The 19,181-nt window shown below is 47.4% G+C and overlaps 1 protein-coding gene across 1 annotated transcript; it reads right to left on the bottom strand.

Annotated features, from left to right (window-relative positions):
* Window positions 1–478: 478 nt before the first annotated feature.
* Window positions 479–15,447, bottom strand: gmpr (guanosine monophosphate reductase). The gene is made up of 9 exons (XM_014178253.2): window positions 15,089–15,447; window positions 9,739–9,858; window positions 9,540–9,623; window positions 9,198–9,371; window positions 6,706–6,787; window positions 6,315–6,421; window positions 5,697–5,739; window positions 4,421–4,580; window positions 479–980 (listed from the first exon to the last, which is right to left on the bottom strand). Exons 1-9 carry the CDS (start codon window positions 15,173–15,175, stop codon window positions 800–802), a joined length of 1,038 nt encoding a protein of 345 aa, XP_014033728.2. The 5' UTR covers window positions 15,176–15,447; the 3' UTR covers window positions 479–799.
* Between the last annotated feature and the right edge of the window lie 3,734 nt (window positions 15,448–19,181).

The following is a 19,181-nucleotide window of genomic DNA, read 5'->3' as shown; positions in this document are numbered from 1 at the left end:
AAGAGCTACTATAAAGTACAACACATCCTAACATTACATTCAGCAATGGCTTCATAAAGTTAAAGGCCAAGTGCAATCAAAAAAATGTGATTTTCCTGTGTTTTATATATTTTTACACACTATGAGATAGGAATAATACTGTGAAATTGTGACAATTATGATAATGCCCTTTTGGTGTAAGAGATGCTTGAAAAGACCACCTGAAAAGACCACCTGTTTTGGTGGCATAGAGTTTTGGCCTGCCTATCACCAGGCAGTAAATTACTTAATAAACCAATAAGAAAGAGAGTTACAAACCTGTCTGCCAATAACAGCTAGTTTTCAGTTTTCACCTCCCTACTCAGACCACTCCCAGACAGTCCTAGCAAAGAAATGTATGCTAAGAAGCTATTTTGTTTCTTTTTGATCACTTTAATTGAAAACAATCACAGTGAGGAACTTCATTGTTACCCAGAAATGATTTGATATTGAGATAAAAACGGCTGCATTGGACCTTTAATATTATCAGTCAAGAGAGGGAATCGCCATGTAAAGCACTCAAAGCCAGCATGCAGTTATTGCAATACCTAAGTAATATCCACGGAGTATGGACAGAGAGTAAGGTTTTAAGCAAACCTAACAGGCTCTTGCATATTTTATTTCTGCAGAGCAGACTGAATGTTTTAAATCATGTTCTGATAATATTACTCACAATTTTACATAATAACCAAATCTGCAGAGAATGTTACAACAGAGGTCCAGAGAGAAACACATTTGTAGTGATGGCGGTAGGTGAGTGTGTTTTCCTGTTTGTGTGTGATTAGTGGAACATGGTGCTGGCCTGCTGTGTGACTCTGATAAAGGTGGTTCTGCGACTGAGCTCCTTCAGTTTGGCAGCTCCTACATAGGTACAGGTGGAGCGGAGGCCCCCTAGGATATCTCTGATGGTGTTCTCTACGTCTCCTCTGTAAGGAACTTCCACCGTCCTACCCTCTGACGCCCTGCAGAGGGAGAGGAGAACATCAGCACCAACTCAGTATATCTGATAACGCTGAGACAATGTTCAAGCAACATCATGGTGATGTTACTGATCATGATTACAAATCATTTTTATTCAGACACTTCATCTTTGCCTTTTACATCACATTGGTAGCAGCAGTTAGATTTTGAATAACAAAGGTGGGTAAAATAACTGTATTTCACTGGGTATTATACACACAACAAAACAAAGAAACCATGCAACTTCACATCAACAAGTTCAATCTTCTAAGTACTAATTCTCCATTTGCCCCCTCACAGTTACATTCAACAGGTCATTTAGGGCCCCCTCACAGTAACATTCAACAGGTCATTTAGCAGGCCCCCTCACAGTAACATTCAACAGGTCATTTAGGGCCCCCTCACAGTAACATTCAGCAGGTCATTTAGCAGGCCCCCTCACAGTAACATTCAGCAGGTCATTTAGCAGGCCCCCTCACAGTAACATTCAACAGGTCATTTAGCAGGCCCCCTCACAGTAACATTCAGCAGGTCATTTAGCAGGCCCCCTCACAGTAACATTCAGCAGGTCATTTAGCAGGTCCCCTCACAGTAACATTCAACAGGTCATTTAGGGCCCCCTCACAGTAACATTCAGCAGGTCATTTAGCAGGCCCCCTCACAGTAACATTCAGCAGGTCATTTAGCAGGGCCCCTCACAGTAACATTCAACAGGTCATTTAGCAGGCCCCCTCACAGTAACATTCAACAGGTCATTTAGGGCCCCCTCACAGTAACATTCAACAGGTCATTTAGGGCCCCCTCACAGTAACATTCAGCAGGTCATTTAGCAGGCCCCCTCACAGTAACATTCAGCAGGTCATTTAGCAGGCCCCTCACAGTAACATTCAGCAGGTCATTTAGCAGGGCCCCTCACAGTAACATTCAACAGGTCATTTAGCAGGCCCCCTCACAGTAACATTCAACAGGTCATTTAGCAGGGCCCCCTCACAGTAACATTCAACAGGTCATTTAGCAGGCCCCCTCACAGTAACATTCAGCAGGTCATTTAGCAGGCCCCCTCACAGTTACATTCAGCAGGTCATTTAGCAGGGCCCCCTCACAGTAACATTCAGCAGGTCATTTAGCAGGCCCCCTCACAGTAACATTCAGCAGGTCATTTAGCAGGGCCCCCTCACAGTAACATTCAACAGGTCATTTAGCAGGCCCCCTCACAGTAACATTCAACAGGTCATTTAGCAGGCCCCCTCACAGTAACATCCAACAGGTCATTTAGCAGACCCCCTCACAGTAACATTCAACAGGTCAATTAGCAGGCCCCCTCACAGTAACATCCAACAGGTCATTTAGCAGGCCCCCTCACAGTAACATTCAACAGGTCATTTAGCAGACCCCCTCACAGTAACATCCAGCAGGTCATTTAGCAGGCCCCCTCACAGTAACATTCAGCAGGTCATTTAGCAGGAGGCCCCCTCACAGTAACATTCAGCAGGTCATTTAGCAGGCCCCCTCACAGTTACATCCAACAGGTCATTTAGCAGGCCCCCTCACAGTAACATTCAACAGGTCATTTAGCAGGCCCCCTCACAGTAACATTCAACAGGTCATTTAGCAGACCCCCTCACAGTAACATTCAACAGGTCATTTAGCAGGGCCCCTCACAGTAACATTCAGCAGGTCATTCAGCAGGCCCCCTCATAGTAACATTCAACAGGTCATTTAGGGCCCCCTCACAGTAACATTCAACAGGTTATTTAGCAGGCCCCCTCACAGTAACATTCAGCAGGTCATTTAGCAGGCCCCCTCACAGTAACATCCAACGGGTCATTTAGCAGGTCCCCTCACAGTAACATCCAACGGGTCATTTAGCAGGCCCCCTCACAGTAACATTCAACAGGTCATTTAGCAGGCCCCCTCACAGTAACATTCAGCAGGTCATTTAGCAGGCCCCCTCACAGTAACATTCAGCAGGTCATTTAGCAGGGCCCCTCACAGTAACATTCAACAGGTCATTTAGCAGGCCCCCTCACAGTAACATTCAACAGGTCATTTAGGGCCCCCTCACAGTAACATTCAACAGGTCATTTAGGGCCCCCTCACAGTAACATTCAGCAGGTCATTTAGCAGGCCCCCTCACAGTAACATTCAGCAGGTCATTTAGCAGGTCATTTAGGGCCCCCTCACAGTAACATTCAGCAGGTCATTTAGCAGGCCCCCTCACAGTAACATTCAACAGGTCATTTAGCAGGCCCCCTCACAGTAACATTCAACAGGTCATTTAGCAGGCCCCCTCACAGTAACATTCAGCAGGTCATTTAGCAGGCCCCCTCACAGTAACATTCAGCAGGTCATTTAGCAGGCCCCCTCACAGTAACATTCAGCAGGTCATTTAGCAGGGCCCCTCACAGTTACATCCAACAGGTCATTTAGCAGGCCCCCTCACAGTAACATTCAACAGGTCATTTAGCAGGCCCCCTCACAGTAACATTCAGCAGGTCATTTAGCAGGCCCCCTCACAGTAACATTCAGCAGGTCATTTAGGGCCCCCTCACAGTAACATTCAGCAGGTCATTTAGCAGGCCCCCTCACAGTAACATTCAACAGGTCATTTAGCAGGCCCCCTCACAGTAACATTCAGCAGGTCATTTAGCAGGCCCCCTCACAGTAACATTCAGCAGGTCATTTAGCAGGCCCCCTCACAGTAACATTCAGCAGGTCATTTAGCAGGCCCCCTCACAGTAACATTCAGCAGGTCATTTAGCAGGGCCCCTCACAGTAACATTCAACAGGTCATTTAGCAGGCCCCCTCACAGTAACATTCAACAGGTCATTTAGCAGGCCCCCTCACAGTAACATTCAACAGGTCATTTAGGGCCCCCTCACAGTAACATTCAGCAGGTCATTTAGCAGGCCCCCTCACAGTAACATTCAACAGGTCATTTAGCAGGCCCCCTCACAGTAACATTCAGCAGGTCATTTAGCAGGCCCCCTCACAGTAACATTCAGCAGGTCATTTAGCAGGCCCCCTCACAGTAACATTCAACAGGTCATTTAGCGGCCCCCTCACAGTAACATTCAGCAGGTCATTTAGCAGGCCCCCTCACAGTAACATTCAGCAGGTCATTTAGCAGCGGGCCCCCTCACAGTAACATTCAGCAGGTCATTTAGCAGGCCCCCTCACAGTAACATTCAACAGGTCATTTAGCAGGCCCCCTCACAGTAACATTCAGCAGGTCAATTAGCAGGCCCCCTCACAGTAACATTCAGCAGGTCATTTAGCAGGCCCCCTCACAGTAACATTCAGCAGGTCATTTAGCAGGCCCCCTCACAGTAACATTCAGCAGGTCATTTAGCAGGCCCCCTCACAGTAACATTCAGCAGGTCATTTAGCATGCTCTTGCCCATATTGACTGATAGTGGTTGGTAGGTGACTGTGTCTCACCTGTACTCGGCCACTCCCCCTATGTATTTCTTCATGGCGGTGTCGGAGCTCATCCCATAGAACAGCTTGACCTTCTTGCCATCCTTCTGGACGACCTCACCCAGACACTGGTCGTGTCCCGCCAGCATGCCCCCCATCATCACAAAGTCAGCCCCTGCACCTGTGGATGAGGATGGAAGCCAATCAGCAACCAGCCATGGACAAGATCAGGTAGTTCAAAATGTTGTCTCCTCGTTGAACAAGGCCCTGCTGTTAATATAGTCTAACGACTATTCACGCTCAATGTACTAACGGCAGTTATGAAGTCAGGTGCTTCTGTTTGGATAGTGTCTGCTGTTTTTTGTTTTTTCATTCCAATTAAGACCTAGACAACCAGATGGGGGGAGTTCCTTACTAATCAGTGACCTTAATTCATCAATCAAGTACAAGGGAGGAGCGAAAACCTGCGGACACTCGGCCCTCTGGTGGAATGATTTTGACACATGTGTTAACCTTGGCGTGATCCTGGACAACACCCTGTCGTTCTCCACTAACATCAAGGCGGTGACCCGATCCTGTAGGTTCATGCTCTACAATATTCGCAGAGTACGACCCTGCCTCACACAGGAAGCGGCGCAGGTCCTAATCCAGGCACTTGTCATCTCCCGTCTGGATTACTGCAACTCGCTGTTGGCTGGGCTCCCTGCCTGTGCCATTAAACCCCTACAACTCATCCAGAACGCCGCAGCCCGTCTGGTGTTCAACCTTCCCAAGTTCTCTCACGTCACCCCGCTCCTCCGCTCTCTCCACTGGCTTCCAGTTGAAGCTCGCATCCGCTACAAGACCATGGTGATTGCCTACGGAGCTGTGAAGGGAACGGCACCTCCATACCTTCAGGCTCTGATCAGGCCCTACACCCAAACAAGGGCACTGCGTTCATCCACCTCTGGCCTGCTGGCCCCCCTACCTCTGAGGAAGCACAGTTCCCGCTCAGCCCAGTCAAAACTGTTCGCTGCTCTGGCACCCCAATGGTGGAACAAGCTCCCTCACGACGCCAGGACAGCGGAGTCAATCACCACCTTCCGGAGACACCTGAAACCCCACCTCTTTAAGGAATACCTCGGATAGGATAAAGTAATCCTTCTAACCCCCCCCCTTAAAAGATTTAGATGCACTATTGTAAAGTGGTTTTCCACTGGATATCATAAGGTGAATGCACCAATTTGTAAGTCGCTCTGGATAAGAGCGTCTGCTAAATGACTTAAATGTAAATGTAAATGTTAGGGGGTCCGCATACCGAAAGCTTTAGCCACGTCGCCTGGGCAACTGCAGCCACCATCCTGTGGAAGAGAAAGACATTGTTGGGGTTGTCCAGCTTTTAGATTTTAATGTGGTCATCACTTTGCAATTTCAATAATGGTTAGAGCGTTGGGCCGAAAGGTTGCTAGATCGAATCCCCCGAGCTGACAAGGTAAAAATCTGTCGTTCTGTCCCTGAACAAGGCAGTTAACCCACTGTTCCTAGGCCGTCATTGTAAATAAGAATTTGTTCTTAAAAATCTGTCGTTCTGTCCCTGAACAAGGCAGTTAACCCACTGTTCCTAGGCCGTCATTGTAAATAAGAATTTGTTCTTAACTGACTTGCCTAGTTAAATAAAGGTATAATAAAAATGTTTGCTTCTTTCCCATTGCAAGACCAATACTGCCCTCTAGAGGTAACATGTTGCTACAGAGATTATCGCACCAAAATGTGTTTGTCATGGCTGCTTCTGTATTACTAACAAATAGAGAAATGCCTCAAACAACTTGTCATCCAATACTTTGTCCCAAGACAACTTAATAGAGAGATGACTCAAACAACTGGATAGCATATCTACAGTCTAGTGTGTGTATTCAAAGAGGGAGGGGGGTCTCACTGAGATAATATGTCCCTTGAGGCCGTGGGCGGAGTCTGCACACTCGATAACAGCGCTGAGCTGAGGGTAGCCCACCCCGGTCTTGATACGGGTGGTACACACTGAGCCTGTCAATAGAGACGTTATTCATTATTACTGCTACATATCAAAGAAGTTCATTAATACATGCACCATAATATAGTCTATTGTAAATCCTCACCCCGGTCATTACAACATCCCCTTATGCTGCATTAGAGGATTTATTGAATGTCTTTGTTTATTGCCCGAAGCAGTTAGGTAGCTTGGCGTGTGTGTAGAGATGGAACAGATGTGGACAGTCTCCTTGCCTCTGGGAACACTTAGATTGATGCACCCACCTTGCCAGGGGGAACACTTAGACTGACGCACCCACCTGGCCCGATGCCCACTTTGATGATGTCAGCGCCAGAGAGAATGAGCTCCTCCACCATCTCCCCTGTTACCACGTTGCCAGCCTGCGCATGCACACACACACACACACACACACACACACACACACACACACACACACACACACACACACACACACACACACACACACACACACACACACACACACACACACACGGAAAATAAAGAGACACAGGCTCCAGGTTAGATAATAGTAATTATTAGGACACTTCTGTCTTGTTAAACAGACTAAGGAACAACCTAACCTTCGTGACCTTTTAGAAGGTACAACCTCACACCCTCCATGACCTTTTAGAAGGTACAACCTCACACCCTCCATGACCTTTTAGAATGAACAACCTCACACCCTCCATGACCTTTTAGAAGGTACAACCTCACACCCTCCATGACCTTTTAGAATGAACAACCTCACACCCTCCATGACCTTTTAGAAGGTACAACCTCACACCCTCCATGACCTTTTAGAATGAACAACCTCACACCCTCCATGACCTTTTAGAATGTACAACCTCACACCCTCCATGACCTTTTAGAATGTACAACCTCACACCCTCCATGACCTTTTAGAATGAACAACCTCACACCCTCCATGACCTTTTAGAATGAACAACCTCACACCCTCCATGACCTTTTAGAATGAACAACCTCACACCCTCCATGACCTTTTAGAATGAACAACCTCACACCCTCCATGACCTTTTAGAATGAACAACCTCACACCCTCCATGACCTTTTAGAATGAACAACCTCACACCCTCCATGACCTTTTAGAAGGTACAACCTCACACCCTCCATGACCTTTTAGAAGGTACAACCTCACACCCTCCATGAACTTTTAGAAGGTACAACCTCACACCCTCCATGACCTTTTAGAAGGTACAACCTCACACCCTCCATGACCTTTTAGAATGAACAACCTCACACCCTCCATGACCTTTTAGAATGAACAACCTCACACCCTCCATGACCTTTTAGAATGAACAACCTCACACCCTCCATGACCTTTTAGAAGGTACAACCTCACACCCTCCATGACCTTTTAGAAGGTACAACCTCACACCCTCCATGACCTTTTAGAATGAACAACCTCACACCCTCCATGACCTTTTAGAAGGTACAACCTCACACCCTCCATGACCTTTTAGAATGAACAACCTCACACCCTCCATGACCTTTTAGAAGGTACAACCTCACACCCTCCATGACCTTTTAGAATGAACAACCTCACACCCTCCATGACCTTTTAGAATGAACAACCTCACACCCTCCATGACCTTTTAGAATGAACAACCTCACACCCTCCATGACCTTTTAGAATGAACAACCTCACACCCTCCATGACCTTTTAGAAGGTACAACCTCACACCCTCCATGACCTTTTAGAAGGTACAACCTCACACCCTCCATGACCTTTTAGAATGAACAACCTCACACCCTCCATGACCTTTTAGAAGGTACAACCTCACACCCTCCATGACCTTTTAGAATGAACAACCTCACACCCTCCATGACCTTTTAGAAGGTACAACCTCACACCCTCCATGACCTTTTAGAATGAACAACCTCACACCCTCCATGACCTTTTAGAAGGTACAACCTCACACCCTCCATGACCTTTTAGAATGAACAACCTCACACCCTCCATGACCTTTTAGAAGGTACAACCTCACACCCTCCATGACCTTTTAGAATGAACAACCTCACACCCTCCATGACCTTTTAGAAGGAACAACCTCACACCCTCCATGACCTTTTAGAAGGTACAACCTCACACCCTCCATGACCTTTTAGAAGGTACAACCTCACACCCTCCATGACCTTTTAGAATGAACAATCTCACACCCTCCATGACCTTTTAGAAGGAACAATCTCACACCCTCCATGACCTTTTAGAAGGAACAACCTCACACCTTTCATGACCTATTTAAATACTTCATACATACATGAAGCAAGCAGAAGACATAAAACAAACTGTTTTGCAGCTGTTGTGGTTGACTAAGGCTGTGTTTACACAGGCAGCCCAATTGTGATATTTTGCCCAGCTATTGGCTCAGCTTTTGCCCAGCTATTGTGTAAACGCAGGCAAAGAGACACCTTTGCAATGTGTAGATGCAATGGCTACAATGTGGGCACAATCAGAATGTGGATAAGATCAGGACAAAGGACTCATGTTAGAACCAGGTATAAACAAGGCAATGGTAACTATCAAGGGCTCAAGACTTGAATGGCAAACTATTTCCTGATCATCTGCCGGATAAAGATAGTCATGATGTGGACACATAATACATATAAACCTGGATTAAACTATATACATTTTGTATATCTGTATTCATGTTTGCTCAAATATATTATTAATAAACAAAGAACATTTGATCACCAAAAAATGTATGCTGACGAAACTAAAATCCATAACTCCATAAAGAAGAGTTAAAATACAGAGAACTCTCATCTTACCATGATGGTGTGTTTGGGGAACTTGTCCCTGACGGTTTTCACGAATTCCACAAAGTACTCTGAGTAACCGTTGGCAACGTCCAGACAGATGTATTTTATGTCAGGGATAGCCTCCAGGATCTCACACAGTCTCTCTAGATCAGCCTTACCGCTGCCAGAGCTGGCTGCTATGTGCTGGAGGTCAACAATACAATAATGCAGTATGAGCAATTCATTCAATGAAAACACTTTATTTATCCCCAAGGGGAAATTACTTTAGTACTTTACAAGCCTCAGACACCATAGACGATGTTCACACCATTGGGGACATGAAAGAGTATCTGTGGGGACTTCCTGTTTTACCTCTAAGCATTCTGGGTGGTTGACTGCAAAGGTCTTCCACTCATCCAGTGAGTAGTGCTTCTGCATGGCCGTGAAGAGTGTGTGCTGGAGGGAGATATGGAGAGAGACAGTCAGTCTGTCAGTCCGTCCATTTATCCGTCGGTCAGTCAGCCAGTCAGAGTGGGATGAAAGTGAAAGGCTGTCAGTGTGTTACTCTGACCTTGCTGAGGACCCGGGCCATCTCAAAGGTCCCTGTGGTATCCATGTTGGCAGCGATGATGGGGATGCCATGGTAGGTCTGCTTAGAGTTACGGAATGTGAACGTCCTTGCCAGGTCAACCTGAAAGCATTGAGATAGATGTTAATTTAGCATGCAGACATCAAGCCAGGGTTAGGGTTAATGAGATCATGTCGTCATGTGAAGGCCTTTCTGGGCTTGAGTTAAACTGAGTGGACTATGAGTCAGCTCAGTGCTACGGTTACAACCAGGCCTGGGCCCGAGGCCAAGCCAGGAGCTCAATTTAATCACCCCCCAGGACAGAGGAGGTGGATAAAGGATGTAATACAATGATGGACCTGATTAAATGGGGACCTCCTCCACAGGGTTCTTCATGATTAGGGATCTTTGTCCGCAGCCTGGATAACCTATTTTTAGAGGAAGTCTAAGTACAGCACATCATGCAGGCAAAAAACATAAGTTATTAAAACATTCTTATAACTTGCTGAGAGGTAAAAGCTACCTGATTCCACCTGATACCAATCGACTGTACCTTAATCTCCCTGACCCAAAGTACAGGCCAAGGCCTTTGACAAACACACAGTAGGATGGGTTACATACTGTACACCAGCGTGAGGGTGAAGCTTCAGGCTTTATCCAACTCACAATATGTGTCTGTGCTGCTGAGACAGAGAAACCTTCACTGTGTTGAAGGGGATGTGCTGAATCATTTAGATTAGCTCTGACAGCCTGTAACCGGACCCCTAGTGATCTCAGAGAGAGAGACAGAGAGAACGAGAGCGAGAGCGAGAGAGAGAGCGAGAGAGAGAGAGAGAGAGAGAGAGAGAGAGAGAGAGAGAGAGAGAGAGAGAGAGAGATCGACCAAGGGTATCAGGTATTGCACAGCTCAATGCTCTGTCTACTCAGCGGCAGGTTGTTTGGTTGGTTCTTATCTAGGAGCTCAGTTGGCTGGAGAGTGACTGACTGGTTGGCTGGAGAGTGACTGACTGGTTGGCTGGAGAGTGACTGACTGGTTGGCTGGAGAGTGACTGACTGGTTGGCTGGAGAGTGACTGACTGGTTGGCTGGAGAGTGACTGACTGGTTGGCTGGAGAGTGACTGACTGGTTTAAACACGGGTCTCTAAAAAGGACATCACTCATAGCTTGACACCAGTAAGTGTTTGCTGATCAATAGCTAATATTTATTTAACTCCCACCAAAAGTGAATATAATTTCTGCTGAAATTGCCAGCCTCCTCTTCATTTCACAGACAGCACTTACTGTTTCATCTCCACATGAAATGACTCCCTTGAGGGGAGCAACATTTTATAGCCCCACATTTCATTATGCCAGCATTACATGTCCAGTCAAGGAGAGATGGGGCTGGGCGGTGGGAGAGGTGAGAGTGTGAATTACCAATGTTCCGGCCTCTGCTCTGTTGCTGTGAATTCCTCCCAGCAGGAAATCGATACGTCACAGAGCGTTTCCCGTGAACTCCACCTGTGACTGGACGTCCACTAGCCTCTCTGTTTAATGGGGTTTCAGTGGCCTGTGTCTCTTTCACTTCTCTCTCTCTTTTTCTCTGAGAGAGGAGTAATGGTAGGTGCCTGGCCCCACTGTGGTCTCAGCCCTGGAGTGACTATGGCTGTAGATCACCTAGACTAAAGCTAGAAAGCATGTATTATGTATTAACTTGTGGATGTCCATCATCCATTTCCTATGATATGTTACTAATTACAATTCTGATGATATGTTACCAATTTAAATTCGTACAATATGTTACGAATTTGCAATACATATGATATGTTACGAATTCCAATTTGTTGTAGCCAACGTTAGCTAGGTGGTTAACATTAGCTAGGCTAGGATTATGGTTAGGGATTAAGGTTAGGGTTAAGGTTAGGGGTTAAGGTTAGGGGTTAAGGTTAGGGTTAAGGTTAGGGGTTAAGGTTAGGGTTAAGGTTGGGGGTTAAGGTTGGGGGTTAAGGTTAGGGGTTAAGGTTGGGGGTTAAGGTTGGGGGTTAAGGTTGGGGTTAAGGTTAGGGGTTAAGGTTAGGTTGGGGTTAAGGTTGGGGTTAAGGTTAGGTTGGGTTAAGGTTAAGGTTAGGTTAAGGTTAGGGGTTAAGGTTAGGGGTTAAGGTTAGGGGTTAAGGTTGGGGGTTAAGGTTGGGGGTTAAGGTTAGGGGTTAAGGTTGGGGGTTAAGGTTGGGGTTAAGGTTGGGGGTTAAGGTTGGGGGTTAAGGTTGGGGGTTAAGGTTAGGGGTTAAGGTTGGGGGTTAAGGTTAGGGGTTAAGGTTGGGGGTTAAGGTTAGGGGTTAAGGTTAGGGGTTAAGGTTGGGGGTTAAGGTTTCTGTCTTGTGTAACCGTACCAAACATAACATCATACTATTTTGAGTGTCACAGATTTATGTTTACTATGTTACGTCTTTCAGGTCAGGTTGTCCACACACATCCCCTGGCATCATGCTGCAGTGAAGCTCAGGGAGGGAGGGAGGGAGGGAGGGAGGGAAAGAGAGAGGGAGGGAGGTTTGGAGGGAGGGAGAGAAAGAGGGAGGGAGGGAGGGAGGGAGGGAGGGAGGGAGGGAGGGAGGGAGGGCAAGAGAGAGGGAAGAGAGGGAGGGAGGGAGGTTTGGAGGGAGGGAGTCTCCACTTCAGCATCTCTTATGCCATGCTGCGTGATATAGCTACCATCTCCATTCACATCTAAACACTGATCCCAACTGCTACTGCAGTCTTTTCGCTTCCTCTTCTGCTGCAGGCTATCCAATCAATAGTACTAGGGCGTGGCTGATTATCTGCACATCATTATATGTGCATGATATGTCCAATCATACATTCAATACTGAAGTCTCAGTGTTAAATTGGAGCTATTATGCATAACGATGTAAAATACTGTAGATGTGATCTGTTGTGGAGCTCAGGAGTAAACAATGTGTTATACGGTAGAAACTGTTTCACCCGGTGGCTGTCCAGAGAGACAGTAGAATACTACAGCAGAGAATAGAAAAGCTGCCTGGCCGCAGACTAAACAGATGGGCGGAAAAAAAATGTGTACTCCCATGTTACACTCCAGTGTGTCTAGTACTCTACAGCAGATATGCATGTGTCCTAGCACGCCTGTTGACCCTTGGATGTGTGTTTTAAATGGTGTGTGTGTGTGTGTGTGTGTGGAAGTGTTTAACTATTCTTGTGGGGACCAGAAGTCCCCATAAGAATAGTAAACAAACAAACATTTGACCAACTGGGGACATTTTGTTGGTCCCCACAAGGTCAAATGTTATTTTTAGGGGGTTTAAGGTTAGAATTAGTGTTAGGGTTAGAATTACGTTAAGGGTTCAGGGTTAGGAGCTAGGGTTAGGTTTAGGGTAAAGGTTAAGGTTAGGTTTTTTGGGTTAAGGTTAGGGTTAGGATTAGAGTACGGGTTAGGGAAAATAGGATTTTGAATGGGACTGAATTGTGTCCCCACAAGGTTAGCTGTACAAGGCTGCGTGTGCGTGTGTGCTTATCTCTTTGTGTTATTCCAGTAGGCCCTCTGCATGTGGAAAATGCTCTCATTGACAGTTAGCACACAGAGCTCTGCAGGACTATTTTTAAACAGATTTTCCAAGAAGCGTCCTCCTGTCTCATGTTGCCCCTACATTGACACACAGTAAACCCTGGTGCCAAACTACATGGTTTAGTGTCTGGGTTTAGTTTAGGACCCAAGACCAAGGTAAGAGCTGACGTGCCATAGGCCTAGCCTGGGCTACTGGCTCATGTCTTGACATGACTGTATGCTTCTACACAGCAGGCCTAAAACAAACCCTTGTCTCCGTCACCCAAGAGAAGGTCACCGACTCCCCTAAGTCCCTCCCTCTTTTTCTTGTTCAGAATTTCTATCATGCACACATACACAACTCATATATTTATACTGAGTACCCTTGATCTAAATTACTCTCAAATGAATCAAGTAGTCTGACATGTCCTCCTTATTCAGATACAATAACCAATTGTAGTTACAGATCAATAACATCAATACCAGCCAATACAAATAGGTAATAAGATGTTCCCTGTAATAATGCCAAGGACATAAACAACACACAGCAAACACAACTTACAATTCCCCATCCCCTTACCCCCAGTCCCCTACCCCCAGTCCCCAACCCCCAGTCCCCTACCCCCAGTCCCCTACCCCCAGTCCCCAACCCCCAGTCCCCTACCCCCAGTCCCCTTACCCCAGTCCCCAACCCCCAGTCCCCTACCCCCAGTCCCCTTACCCCCAGTCCCCAACCTCCAGTCCCCTACCCCCAGTCCCCTTACCCCCAGTCCCCTACCCCCAGTCCCATAACTCCAGTCCCCTACCCCCAGTCCCCAACCCCCAGTCCCCTTACCCCCAGTCCCCAACCTCCAGTCCCCTACCCCCAGTCCCCTACCCCCAGTCCCCTACCCCCAGTCCCATAACTCCAGTCCCCTACCCCCAGTCCCATAACTCCAGTCCCCTACCCCCAGTCCCCTACCCAAAGTCCCATAACTCCAGTCCCCTACCCCCAGTCCCCTACCCCCAGTCCCATAACTCCAGTCCCCTACCCCCAGTCCCCTACCCCCAGTCCCATAACTCCAGTCCCCTACCCCCAGTCCCATAACTCCAGTCCCCTACCCCCAGTCCCCAACCCCCAATCCCCTACTCCTTGTTCCATATCTCCAGTCCCCTACCCCCAGTCCCCTACCCTCAGTCCCCTACCTCCAGTCCCATACCTCCAGTCCCCTACCCCTAGTCCCATACCTCCAGTCCCCTACCTCCAGTCCCATACCTCCAGTCCCCTACCCTCAGTCCCATACCTCCAGTCCCCTACCCTCAGTCCCATACCTCCAGTCCCCTACCCTCAGTCCCATACCTTCAGTCCCCTACCTCCAGTCACCTACCCTCAGTCCCATACCTCCAGTCCCCTACCCTCAGTCCCATACCTCCAGTCCCCCATTCCTCCAGTCCCCTACCCTCAGTCCCATACCTCCAGTCCCCCATTCCTCCAGTCACCTACCCTCAGTCCCATACCTCCAGTCCCATACCTCCAGTCCCCTACCCTCAGTCCCATACTTCCAGTCCCCCATTCCTCCAGTCCCCTACCCCCAGTCCCCTACCTCCAGTCACCTACCCTCAGTCCCATTCCTCCAGTCCCCTACCCTCAGTCCCATACTTCCAGTCCCCCATTCCTCCAGTCACCTACCCTCAGTCCCATACCTCCAGTCCCATTCCTCCAGTCCCCTACCCTCAGTCCCATACCTCCAGTCCCATACCTCCAGTCCCCTACCCCCAGTCCCCTACCTCCAGTCCCCAACCCCCAGTCCCCCATTCCTCAGCCCCCTCCAGGCCTACCTCTGACCTGCTCTTCAGACTGCTCCTCTTGGGTCTGAATAGGACATCCTTAAAGTCCAGTTTGAGGTCTGCATCTACGCGGGGCATTGTTGGTGAGGTTGCTACGACGGAGGCTGAGTTACGGAGGATCACAGAGGAGGCTCTTCCGAGGCACCAGGTTGTTGTGGTCTTCGTAGGTCCCAAGCCCCAGCCACCAAACCCGAACCTCCAGGAGCGCAGCGTATTTATAGTGTATGGGATGCCGTCCCAGCCCAGGCCCACATGGCTTTATTTGGCGTGGCCCCGGATTCTCTTTCTCTTTCCCTTCCCTCACTCTCTCCCTCTCTCCTCTCCTCTCCTTCTCTTTCCCCTTCCCTCTCCTCTTTCTTTCTCCTTTTCCCTTTCTCCCTCTCCCCTCCCTTTCCCGCGACAGAGTGGCAGCAGCAGCCGCGGAGGTGACACACACATATCTTGTAAACACACACACGCCTTAACGTAGGCACACTGCAGTGAGACTCAGCAGCACTGCAGCACTGTAGAGCACACCTTCTGTCCAGTAGGGGCATTACTCCCTGTGCAGCTCACTTTGGCCACAAGGTGCCACAATAGCTTAAGAAATACAACTGTGTGTGCTTCGGTAGGCTACTGAACTTTGTGATACAGCTTAGCTTTTCCAGGTACTTTCCAAGATTCATAACCCAGAGTTGAAGTCCGGGTCAAAAGCCTATCTCCTCTATGTAAAACTGTAATAACCTCACAGTGATAACTGTGATAACCATGATAACTGTGATAACCTAAAGTAATTACACCATATACAGTATATAGCCAACTCGTGATGGTAATAACCATCTGATCTTTCACCCCTTTTACAGTATAACCTTCTTCCTGTACCTTATCATAAGGAGACACAGAGACACAGCACCACACTGCCCCGCTAAAAAGTAGAAATATACGGTAAATCAGCAATATACAGTAAATCAGCAAATATACAGTAAATCAGCAATATACAGTAAATCAGCAAATATAAGCCAGTCAGCCCATGTCTCAGTCAGCCCAATCCTCAGTCGGCCCATGTCTCAGTCGGCCCAATCCTCAGTCGGCCCATGTCTCAGTCGGCCCAAGACCCAGTCGACCCATGTCTCAGTCGGCCCATGGCAGGGCAGCCTGTTACAGAATGTACGCCATAAAAACCTGTGTCAGTGTGTTAAAATTGGCTTCACTTCTGTCTCTGTGTGAGCTGTGTAATATAGGGGTGTTTTTATGTCACTGGAGATAGATAGATGATGTATACTACATGACAAAAAGTATATGGACACTTGCTTGTCGAACATCTCATTCCAAAATCATGGGCATTAATATGAAGTTGGTCCTACCTTTGCTGCTATAACAGCCTCCACACTTCTGGGAAGACTTTTCATTAGATGTTGGAACATTGCTATGGAGACTTGCTTCCATTCAGCCACAAGAGCATTAGTGAGGTTGGGCACTGACGTTGGGCGATTAGGCCTGGCTCGCAGTCGGCGTTCCAATTCATCTCAAAAGTGTTTGATGGGGTTGAGGTCAGGGCTCTGTGCAGACCAGCCAAGTTCTTCCACACTGATCTCGACAAACCATTTCTGTATGGACCTCGCTTTGTGCACAAGGCATTGTCATGCTGAAACAGGAAAGGGGCTTCCCCAAACTGTTGCCACAAAGTTGGAAGCACAAAATCGTCTAGAATGTCATTGTATGCTGTAGCATTAAGATTTCCCTTCACTGAAAATAAGGGGCCTAACCCGAACCATGAAAAACAGCCCCAGACCATTATTCCTCCACCAAACTTTACAGATGGCACTATGTATTGGGGCAGGTAGCGTTCTCCTGGCATCCGCCAAACCCAGATTGGTCTGTCGGACTGCCAGATGGTGAAGTGTGATTCATCACTCCAGAGAACGCGTTTCCACTGCTCCAGAGTCCAATGGCGGCGAGCGTTACACCACTCCAGCTGACGCTAGGCATTTCGCACGGTGATCTTAGGCTTGTGTGCGGCTGCACGGCCATGGAAACCCATTTCATGATGCTCCTGACGAACAGTTATTGTGCTGACGTTGCTTCCAGAGGCAGTTTGGGACTCAGTAGTGAGTGTTGCAACCGAGGACAGGCGATTTTTAAGTGTTACGCACTTCAGCACTCGGCGGTCACGTTCTGTGAGCTTGTGTGGCTTCCCACTTCACGGCTGATCCGTTGTTGCTCCTAAACATTTCCACTTCAAAATAACATCACTTACAATTGACTGGGGAAGCTCTAGCAGAGCAGAAATTTGACGAACTGACTTAATGGAATGGTGGCATCCTATGACGGTGCCACGTTGAAAGTCACTGAGCTCTTCAGTACCGGCCATTATAATGCTATTGTTTGTCTATGGAGATTGCATGGCTGTGTGCTCAATTTTACACACCTGTAAGCAACGGGTGTGGCTGAAATTGCCGAATCCACTCATTTGAAGGGTGTCCACATACTGTCAGCCATGTAGTGTATGTATAGTAGGTGAACGTGCACGTGGTCATCACTGCTGCAAGTATAGCCACTATAGTGGAGGGAGGGTGAACTTAAGTCACTTTTACCCACCTTTTTATTTTATGATTAGGGTTGTGACGTCCCTCCCACTCTGTCTGCTGGGATCTCCTGTTTGGTGGTCTGCTTGTTGCTGTAGACCAGTGGGCAGAGCTGGGAGGATCGTCAGCTGATGTGGTGCAGCTGGGCAGGCTTGGCCTGCAGGCTATAAAGGGTGGCCACATCAGCCAACACTCTCTCTCCTCCCTGACTGGCAGGTTGGCTTCCACCATCTTTAGTTTTTTTGGTCTGTTTTCACCATACAACCTCCACTCATCCACACACTGCGTACACTAATGATCCTACATACGTCCACAACTTATGATACATTTTGGTATTTGTTAATATATAGTTTAATAAGCGTGTTCCTTTTTACATGTAAGTCATGCATGGTCTCCCTTTGTTGTTACGAACTAGGTCGTAACAGGGTTGACCCGTCTATTACAATAGATGTGTGTTTTTGCATTAGGTTTTAGCCATCTATTTACCCATGGTGCTTAGGGTTTACCCAAGGTTTCTTTACCACGTCATTCCTATGTATCACTGCAATAAATATCCAGTATAAGAAGCAGCCTAGTGTACTTTACAGAATGTACACCATATAAAACTTGTTCAACAAGTTGAACAAGATGAGACTTCACGTGTGTGTGTGTGTGTGTGTGTGTGTGTGTGTGTGTGTGTGTGTGTGTGTGTGTGTGTGTGTGTGTGTGTGTGTGTGTGTGTGTGTGTGTGTGTGTGTGTGTGTGTGTGTGTGTGACACTGGAAAGATGTAGGTATAAGTGCACTCGGTCATTGCTGGTTGTGTGTGTGGGTTTGTATGTCTGTAACTACTGGGGAGTTGGTCAGTGACAGACATCTTTAGTAAAGCCAAGTAGCTGAGAACAGAACAGATGGTTTGAATTGTCTGCGTGGAGAACATTTTATAGCCTTAGGTCTTCTTTCTCTTTTCCCCCTCTAAACATTCTCCTGTCAGAGAACAACACAGAGGAGAGGCAGGCTTAGGCCATGAATGTGTCACTGACAGATGACTCGTAGGTTGGGGGATCTATTTGATTGAAATGGCTATCTGCAAACTATGATTGACAACAACTACATCATTATATATCATAAAAAAATCAAAATGCTGTGCAGATCCTTCCTGGCTCTATGCATTCCTGCAACCCTAGAGACCAGGGTTCAATCCCCATGGGAGCTCTTTACTCCCTCTTAAGCCATCTCCCCCTGTATTTCTCATCCATCTGTAAGAAGGCTAATTAATATACACATAGTTGTGGGAAGTAGGGGTGCTGAGGGTGCTAAATAAATAAAACATTGGAGTGAACTATGATTTCATTACTCCTGTATGAGTTGATAAAAATACTCCTCAGCACCCTCAAACCCTCCCCTCCCTCCTATCAACAGCACCCCCAACCCAAAACATTTACCCGCGGCCATGAATGTACAGTATGTGTATTTGGGGAGGGCAACACTATTCAGGAAATGAGTGGAAAGGGGCTTCTAATTTGGCAGACTAGAGCAGACA

Source organism: Salmo salar, chromosome ssa27, assembly GCF_905237065.1.
Source record: "Salmo salar chromosome ssa27, Ssal_v3.1, whole genome shotgun sequence".
In the NCBI taxonomy this organism is placed as follows: Eukaryota; Metazoa; Chordata; class Actinopteri; order Salmoniformes; family Salmonidae; genus Salmo; species Salmo salar.
Note: the sequence above shows the minus strand (reverse complement) of the source record. Positions and strands in the feature narration are given on the sequence as shown.